Here is an 8871-nt window from a genome sequence, read left to right as displayed (position 1 = left end):
TGTGTGTGTGTGTGTGTGTGTGTGTGTGTGTGTGTGTGTGTGTGTGTAGCGACTCTCCATCATCTCCTAGCAGAGGATCCATTAGCCCTGGACCCCCTCCCCGGTTGCCCAGTGATAAAGTAAACAAAGTGTGTTTGGCCAATACGGCATGCAAATATTTGTTCTGGAAGCTACCTCGTCCTACGAGACACACACACACGTCTGCAGCCGTGTGCTGAGGTATATATACAGTGGCGAGACTGACGGTCCAGTATTACATATGCAAACACACATACAGAAAAGTGGATCCATCAATGACCCAGGACAGACCTTTCCTCGGACTTCAACACAGATTCACCTGAACCTGGCAGCTACGGTAATACAACTTTAACTTTTTTTGACCAAGTTTAAGTCATTATCTTGTCAACAACAAACTATTATTACTTTTTTTCTTCTGTAGTTGACTCTTCAGTGTTGAGAAGCCAGCATGGCGGCAGGCGTCATTAGAAACTTCCTCATTCAGGCCCCGAATCCAGCCTACTTCCCCCTGATTTTTCAGCACTCTCCATGCAAGGAAGACAAAGGTGTGGAGATGCTGGAGGAAAAACTGGAGATGAGGGAAGATGAGGAAGAAAGAGAGGTAGATGAGGAGGATGATGAAGAATCTGAAGCTCAGGAGGAAGAGGAGGAATGCTTGGAGGTTTTCCTAAATCCTGCCAACTACGCTTTGGATGTGACCAAGCAGTTGCTGAGGTTTGCGGATCTCATCAGCCGTGACGTCCAGCGGTATTTCGGCCGCTGCTCTGGTGATCAAGAAGCTTGTGACATCTACAGTGACTCGGTCTCCGCCACGACCAGTGGGCGTCTGCGTTACTATGATGACCTGCTGAAAATTGCAAGAGCGGGAAGCCCAGAGGAGCAAGAAAACAGCGCGGTGACTTGTGCTGACGACCAAGGAGTTGGAGTTGCGAAGGGCAACAGCAGTTTGGGGCCCTTAGCTGAACTGTTCAACCAAAGGGGCCAGAGTCAGGGCCGCAGCCGACCGATGATCAAGCGGCTTCTCCCGCTCAGTTTCTGGACTGAGCCGATCCCCTGCTGCTCTCTGGTCAGTTTCAGCAACACACCTGACGTCGCGCACACACACGGTGACACACCTGCACAGGACAGCACGCACACAGACTCTAACACACACACGCACTGCAACCCGATCCCACATCACAGCACACACGCACTGGAAAACACTCAGCTGGACTTCAGTGACTTGCTGGCATACTGGGATCCAAACCCAGAGCTCACACACACACTGACGGAGAACACACACATGCAGCATTAAACACAACGGCTTTATTCACATCCTTTTCAACTTTGATTGATACTTGTAAACATTTTAATAAAAAAGTTTTAAAAAACAGAAACAAATCAATATGTGTTGTGCTAATTTTTCTTCTGGCAGCTTGTCACTGCAGCTTATCATTTATCTGATGTTTGTTCTAAACGATCGGTTTCCCAAAATTACAAAATACATGTTTTCTTTTTTACCTCTAGTTGTTTTTAATCATACAGACAGTTCAACGCTGTTGAAGCAAAATCAAATTGTTTCAGGAATTGAAAATTGCCTTATTCTTTTTAGTTTTTGCTGACCTCAGTGCTTTAACTTCCCACCTTGCTGCTGTGATGTACAGGTGTACTTCAGGACATCCTGACGTCACAGTCGGGTGTGGTTACAGGTTTTCTGTGAAGAACCAGTAAAGCTGGGCGTGGTCAGAGGGGAAACGGGCTCAACCGGAGAGGGCAGTGAAACCCTTTACAGCCTCCGGTTACTCTAAAGAAAAATCTATTTTCGCCAAGTTTTTTGATTGAAATCAACTTGTTTCAAGTATTTCTTACAGTCATTTTGTATTGAGCAGCACAAATATAATTAATTTGACCTCCGTTGTTTTGAAGTGGGGGCAGTTGAGCTAGATATCTCAAAGCTTAAGCACATTCAGCAAAACCAAAACAATCTGCACAACCAGACACCACTACATTGGGTTAACAGACCCTTTAAATGGGATTAAAATACATAACCATCCCTAGAGCAACATGTAGCATGAATCTGCTTACAATTTCATTGCTCATTTCCAAATAGCCCTCAAGCCTGGATTTTCCAAGTCCTGTCTTTTCTGTTAAGCGGTAACGAGAAGAGAGAGATGAAAGTGTTTGCTTTGTTTAAAACAGAAATAGTGAGATAAAAGAGACATGTAAAATAGGGAGAGATAAAAATCCACATGTGCTCTCAATGCTTTTAGTCAAACGCGGGTCTGATAAGGCCCAGAGAGGAGTGACAAATTAAAGAATTATACTCCTGTACATGCTAACATCTGGCGGGTGTCGGGGTCTGAAAGCTAAAGATGCAATAAAGAAAAATAATCAAGAAAAAGATCAAGTGGGAGGAGAGAAAGAGTTCCAGAAAGTAAGAGCTCAGTCAGTTTTCCCAATTCTGAATCGACAGGGCAGTATTTGATTGGTTCAGACTGGAACGAGTCCCCTGCAGGCGCACCATCTGATTGGTTGAGAGGGAAGGCCAGTGACATTTTGACACACATCCATCTTGGACACATAAAGGTACAAACTTTCAGTGACACATGTGAGGAGGCACCAGAGCAAGGTAGAGAAAACGCAGACATGAGGACGCACACTCTTTTGACCGTAGCGCTGCTGGGCCTGCTGCTGTGGACCTCCTGCTCCCAGGCAAGCGACACAGAATCCAAAGAAGAAGAAACACAAGAAGACTCATCGAAGGAGACGGAGACGACAGAAGAGACTCCAGGAGAGGAGGGGGAAACCGAAGAGGCAACAAAAAAAGAGAAAACAACGGAGATAGAGGAGGAGAACAATGTGATGGTTCTCCACAACATCAACTTTGACAGAGCTCTCAGCGAGAATCAATATCTACTGGTTGAATTCTGTAAGTAGTCACATTTATATTACGTTTGTGATGCTTTTTAGCACAAACATCATGTTTGGCTAAAGTGGACCGTCATTGATTGTTAAAAGATGCCAACTTGATTAAAATACACATGGAGGTTTATCCTTGGGAACACAAATGAAGCTGGAGAAGGACATGGGTTACAACTGAAAGCTTCAGGAAGAGCTCAGAGCTTGAGTTTAGAGTATTTATCACAGTATAAATGTCATTTTCTCTGTTCTGGCTCTCATGAGCACTGAGGCGTTATCTTAAGAACGTGCAAACACGTGGCCTCTCCTGTCCAGATGCTCACTTGGTTTAACTCTCCCACAGTTGAGCTCAGCCCTGCCAGTGGAGAGGACTGGACGAGGAAAAGATATAAAGGCTGAGCCAAACTGCCACAGTTGCTATCAGCAGCTTATTTACATGTGTATCTTTGCATGCGATGGCACCAAAAAGAGAACTGAACAGAGTAGCTGCATGTCTACTGATTTGATTATTGATTTTCAGTATTTATTCCATGCTGTATAAACACATCAACTACATATTTGTGTTTGTGTGTGTGTGTGTGTAGATGCTACCTGGTGTGGCCACTGTAAAGAGCTGGAGCCTATTTACGCTGAGGTTGCTGGGATGTTGAAGGAGGAGGGATCGGCGATGCGTTTGGCCAAAGTGGAGGCCACAGAGGAGCCTGAGCTGACCCTGGAGTTTGAGATCCAAGGCTTCCCTGTTCTGGAACTGTTCATAAATGGAGACCGCAAGAAACCCATCAAATACACTGGTAAACACACACACACACACACACACACACACACAATGACCGTAGGTTATTTGATTGGATCAACGTTTTTTCTATACCTTTTAATGTTTGAGCAAATCAACTGTATTTTATTTCATCTAGTTACATTTTATGTTTCCTTCCACATCTAATTAAAGATTTTTTGGGGGGAAATTTGATAATTTATTTATTTTCCTTGATGGCAACATTGAGACCACTCCCATGTTTGTGTGTTAACTGTGAAGCTTTACCCAGGAGAGCATTAGCTTAGTGGAAAGTGTGAAATGTTTACATATCAACTGTAAATTTTAGCAATTGTCATGACTTTCAATCGAAAAAAAATCCCCATATCATTTAGTACACAGAAGTTTTTTTTCATGGCATTGTGTAAACAAACAAAGCATTTAAAGGGTTACAAATGTGAAAATAAATGACTTTTTGACACATAAATCTGTGTCCACTTAAGAACATCAGAGCAACTTATTTAAAGTGAGGCACAAGGGCAGAGAAATAGTCCAGCAGCACCAAACCCCCTGTAAGCCACATCTGTTTGCACAAGAAGTAAACAAACAAGATAAAATGTCTTATTTCGTGAGTTTTACAGGTGTTTTTGAACTGTGGACAGAGTTTAGCTGTTCCCACCTGTTTCCAGTCTGCAGCTCCAGCTACACAGTCCCTTTTGTTTTTCTTTCTATCTTACATCTTGATGTGTTACATGACGTGATTTAATTTGTTTGTGTGTGATTTCCAGGTAAAAGGTCAAAAGAGGGAATAATCCAGTGGATGAAGCGTCATGCAGGCCCCGGTGCTCCGGTGCTCGACTCAGCTGACTCTGCAGCTCAGTTCATCGAGTCCCATAACATCACTGTTGTAGGATTCTTTGACGTACGTTTATCTATCCTTACTAATAAATCACATGATCACATATTTATGTTTACATTCACATTTATATTTTCATTCGTATCTTTATCAGAACCTGGAAAGTGAGGCGGCCAAGGTGTTCAAGGCGCTTGCTCTCAATTTTGATGACGCAGAGTTTGCTCTGTCAGCGAGTCCAGAGGTTTTCCTGAAGTATGAAGTTAAAGCCAACTCAGTGGTGCTTTTCAAAAAGGTACGAAAATGTTGTGATACTAACTGAGATGCACATAGTCAAGTGTTTTATAGAAAGACTGAACCAAGATACAAGAAGCTGAGACGATGTTAGCTTTGCTGCCATCTAGTGCAAACAGTGTGTTCCTTTTTGAGGAGTAAATGTCCTCACAAGGATGGAAAGATGAGGATATTTTGCTGATTCTGACTTCTTTAAAAAGAAAATTCTAACTTTAGGATTTACAGTCTTGACATGGCTTAAGTTAGGTTTAGGGATACATTTAGCCATATAAACAAAGGTAAAGAAAAAGATTAGGCCTGCCACTACTGTATTGATTTTTTATTATTATTATTATGTAGGAATCCATCAGTTATTATTTCAATTAGTCAATGAAATTTCAGAAAATAGCCAGGACGACTATAGAAATTAATTATTTTATATATTATTTATTAAATTAGTTTGTGTTTCATCCTTTGTCATGCTTCAGTTTATGCACAACAACTTGTTTGTCTTACATAGGAGAGATATATAACAGAGAAAAGCAGAAAAATCAGCAACTGTTTGCAAAACAAACGTTTGTGTGTTTAGTTTGACGAAGGCAGAGCGGACTTTCCGTTGTCAGAAGAAGGAGTGCTGAACCCAGAAAATCTGACCGCCTTCATCAAGCAAAACAGCCTGGAGCTGGTCATCTCATTCCGCCCGGAGGTAACACACACACACACACATACACACACACACACACACTGTTAGAAATTTTAAATTAAATGAGAAATTATATTTGAAGTTGTATTATACAGTATGTGTGTGTTTTCAGACTGTAGAGCTGATCTTCAACTCTGGCATCCATCTGCACAGCCTGCTGTTCATCAACTCCGCTGTGGAGAGTCAGACAGCCCTGGTGGACAAATCCAGGACCATTGCCAAAGAGTTCAAGGGCAAGGTATCTGTGTGTGTGGCTAGGGAAGTGTGTCTTTGAAGGAAAGTCGGTGACATAAATCTCAATGTAACCTTTTTGTCATTGCTTTTTTTGTCGTCTCTTTATGTCGGTGTGTGTGTGTGTGTGTGTGTGTGTGATGTAGATGCTGTTCGTTGTGATTGACGTAGCAGCAGCTTTGGATAATGTGCTCAATTACTTCGGCGTGTCCAAGACAGACGCCCCCACCGTGCGCCTCATTGACATGGAAACAGGGAAGAAGTTCAGCATCGCTGCCGGCGATCTCTCCATAGATTCACTGAGACAGTTGTGCCAGGATGTTGCTGCCGGCAGTGCCAAGGTATAACAAGCACACATGAGTTTGATATTCAGCCACGCTGCAGCATTAGACCCAATAACTAATAATGTTGTCATTGTGGTGCAGCCTTACTATCGGTCTGAGGAGATCCCAGAGGACTGGAATAAAGGACCAGTCAAAGTCCTGGTGGGAAAGAATTTTGAGTCCGTTGCTCTGGACCCGACCAAAAACGTCTTTGTGGAGTTCTGTAAGTTCGTCTGTCTGTCAGTCTGCGCTGTAAAAACTCAAATGGAAATTGGCTAAATCAACTCATCTTTTATTATTGTGAATTTTAAATTCTCCATTTTCGACCATGAAACCATTAGCTCTTGAGTTAAATAATGAGTTGAAATGATGTCCTGCTCAGTGTTCACTCACTCATCTAATTACGCTTCTTAAGAAACACTGGCTGCATCTGAAATCAACAGCCAGTGTGTTTGTGCTGCCTTTGTATCATATAGGAAATACTGAGAACAAATATCAATACTGAGAATAAATATTAATACTCAGAAAAACACGTTAATGAAAACTGTTACCTGTATTTTTTCTTCTAACAGCACTATATATATATATATTTGTGTGTGTGTGTGTGTGTGTGTGTGTGTGTGTGTAGATGCTCCATGGTGTGGACACTGTAAGGATCTGACTCCCATCTGGGAACAGCTGGGCGAAAAGTACTCCGACAGAGATGACATCATCATAGCCAAGATGGATGCCACTGCCAATGAGGTGGAGTCGTTAACCATTTCGGGATTCCCAACTCTCAAATACTTCCCAGCTGATGGCAAAGAGGTAGCATACATGTTCAAACTTACACACATGTTCAGAGCACAAGCACTGCATACAGACTCAAAGAGCTTTTGATTATTTCCCAACCTGCCCTCCATCATTTCTTCTTCTTCTCTCTGTTAGGTGGTCGACTACACTGGAAACAGGGATCTGGAGACCTTCTCTCGGTTCCTGGAGGATGGAGTGTTGCCTACTGAAAGTAATGAGGAGGAAGATGAGTTTGACAAGGAAGGTGGTGGTGGTGGTGATGATGAGGTCTGTATTTTTACCGCTACCTTATATATTTCTCTTTTTATTATAATCCACTCGCCAGTCTCTCATTGTATTTACTTCTTCTTCTCTGTTTCAGGAGGTTGCTGAGTCTGCAGAGGTACCGACCAACACAACATCTAAGGATGAGCTGTGATGTCACTTTGGTTTTTTTCAACCAATCAGTATCTTACAATTTTTCTTAATAAAATTAATTTAGGTTAAAAACATCAATATGTAGCTACTCATTACTATTTTGAATGGCTTTCAAACTCTGTTTCAGTTTGTCTTGATACTTGACATGATTTTCTACAGCACAATCGTCACTGTATGTAAATATTACATTTAGTTTTTCTAAATGTCATGAATAAAAATCAAGACATTGTTAAGTTTGACTGGGACTCTTTCTGACTTTTCACAGTGATGAAAAACACAAGTAAGTTTAACAAACAAGATAGTTTTGTGATAAATTAATCGGAAGCATCTACATGCGCCATGAAAGTCAACAGTGGAAAAACAAATAAGGGGGAAAATATGCTGATAAGGATGAGATTAAAAAGGTGATGGAAACAAATGGAAGGAGAGTGGAACACGAAAAAGAAGCAAAGATCTTCAAAATCAATCAGTGACTTTGTTCAGGAGGAAGTAGATTGAAGGATATAAACACTGTTGTCTCTCATTCCCAAGTGACGTCGGCAAAACGGAGCATTTTCGCATTTTCTGAGAACATCTTGTCGAACATGGATTAAGAAGAGACAAACAGAAATGACAGTTTTAGTATGTACTCATGGTAATTGGCAAAAAATACGTTACTACCTAGTGTGAGTACCAAGATACAGTCTAACGAGACTGTAAGAGTCCACAGCTCTGTGAGGCCTTTAGCTCAACGCTAACATCAGCATGCTAACAGGCCCACAATGCTATTTGATCTAATGGTAACAAGGGAATGACAGTTTTCTTAAATGTCACGTTTTATATGATATGACAAAGAAGAAAAAAATTAAGTATGACCTGAAGGGTGAGAGGGCGGTTAAATCAGGCATTTTCATAAAAATAAATGTTTTATTTTGATATGAAGTGAACTCCTAAGTCTGTTATGAAAATAAGAATGATGAAATTGCAATTCACAATGAGTTGAGTTTTAAAAATCTTTATATTTATCCGTTTATATATTTCATTTTGAAGACTTTGGGGCTTCCATAGCTTATAACTACATCGTACTAAATAAGGGAGGTTAAAATAAAGAGCTGGAAGTTTTGATGCCTTTTTATGCTTTCACCATGTAAAAAGAAAAAAGTCTTTAGCACACCAATTCATAAAGAATAGGTTAAATAACTCCCATTATACCTTGTTTGAACCAAGATACTGTGAATATTTGGTGATTACTATGTAGCAGCTATAAATGCAAAGACTCAGGTAATCATTGGTTTATACTCAAGTTTTCTACAGAGCTATTAAGTTATTTCTTTATTTTCACTTGTAGCTTTTCAAACAATTACTGCATAGATATCCTGTCAATACCTTTACATCCACAGTTTTGATTCCATTTAATTTATTAGTAAACCATTTATAATATTCTAAGCAAGTATTATTATATCATGTCTTGATAATTGCTGTACTGTAAATGAAGTGCCACCAGAGCATGAGGTGGCAGATCCATATGAGGAAAAGAAGGTGAGTTTGTACAAGCTAAACAGGTGAAGAGGGTTTGGTTTTCAGGGAAGTCAAATGTTTCTAATTCCAGAGGAGAACAGGTTCAACAGGCTTT

The 8871-nt window shown here is 40.9% G+C and overlaps 1 protein-coding gene across 1 annotated transcript; it reads left to right on the top strand.

Moving 5' to 3' along the window:
* Positions 1–2621: 2621 nt before the first annotated feature.
* On the top strand, positions 2622–7498 carry pdia2 (protein disulfide isomerase family A, member 2). The gene is made up of 11 exons (XM_031863067.1): positions 2622–2926; positions 3501–3707; positions 4456–4589; positions 4678–4815; positions 5383–5499; positions 5609–5734; positions 5874–6068; positions 6153–6273; positions 6679–6857; positions 6978–7109; positions 7204–7498. Exons 1-11 carry the CDS (start codon positions 2644–2646, stop codon positions 7258–7260), a joined length of 1689 nt encoding a protein of 562 aa, XP_031718927.1. The 5' UTR covers positions 2622–2643; the 3' UTR covers positions 7261–7498.
* The last annotated feature ends 1373 nt before the right edge of the window (positions 7499–8871 follow it).

This window comes from Anarrhichthys ocellatus, unplaced genomic scaffold, assembly GCF_004355925.1.
Source record: "Anarrhichthys ocellatus isolate YVR2014 unplaced genomic scaffold, GSC_Weel_1.0 scaffold28, whole genome shotgun sequence".
Taxonomy (NCBI): Eukaryota; Metazoa; Chordata; class Actinopteri; order Perciformes; family Anarhichadidae; genus Anarrhichthys; species Anarrhichthys ocellatus.
This window is presented reverse-complemented; position numbering and strand designations above follow the sequence as displayed.

Bases quoted from the DNA above. Each gene is read 5' to 3' on its own strand.
- pdia2 (XM_031863067.1), top strand. From the start codon at position 2,644: ATGAGGACGCACACTCTTTTGACCGTAGCGCTGCTGGGCCTGCTGCTG. The intron at 4,590-4,677 runs GTACGTTTATCT...TATCTTTATCAG, and splicing joins CTGTTGTAGGATTCTTTGAC to AACCTGGAAAGTGAGGCGGC. The intron at 6,858-6,977 runs GTAGCATACATG...TCTCTCTGTTAG, and splicing joins TCCCAGCTGATGGCAAAGAG to GTGGTCGACTACACTGGAAA.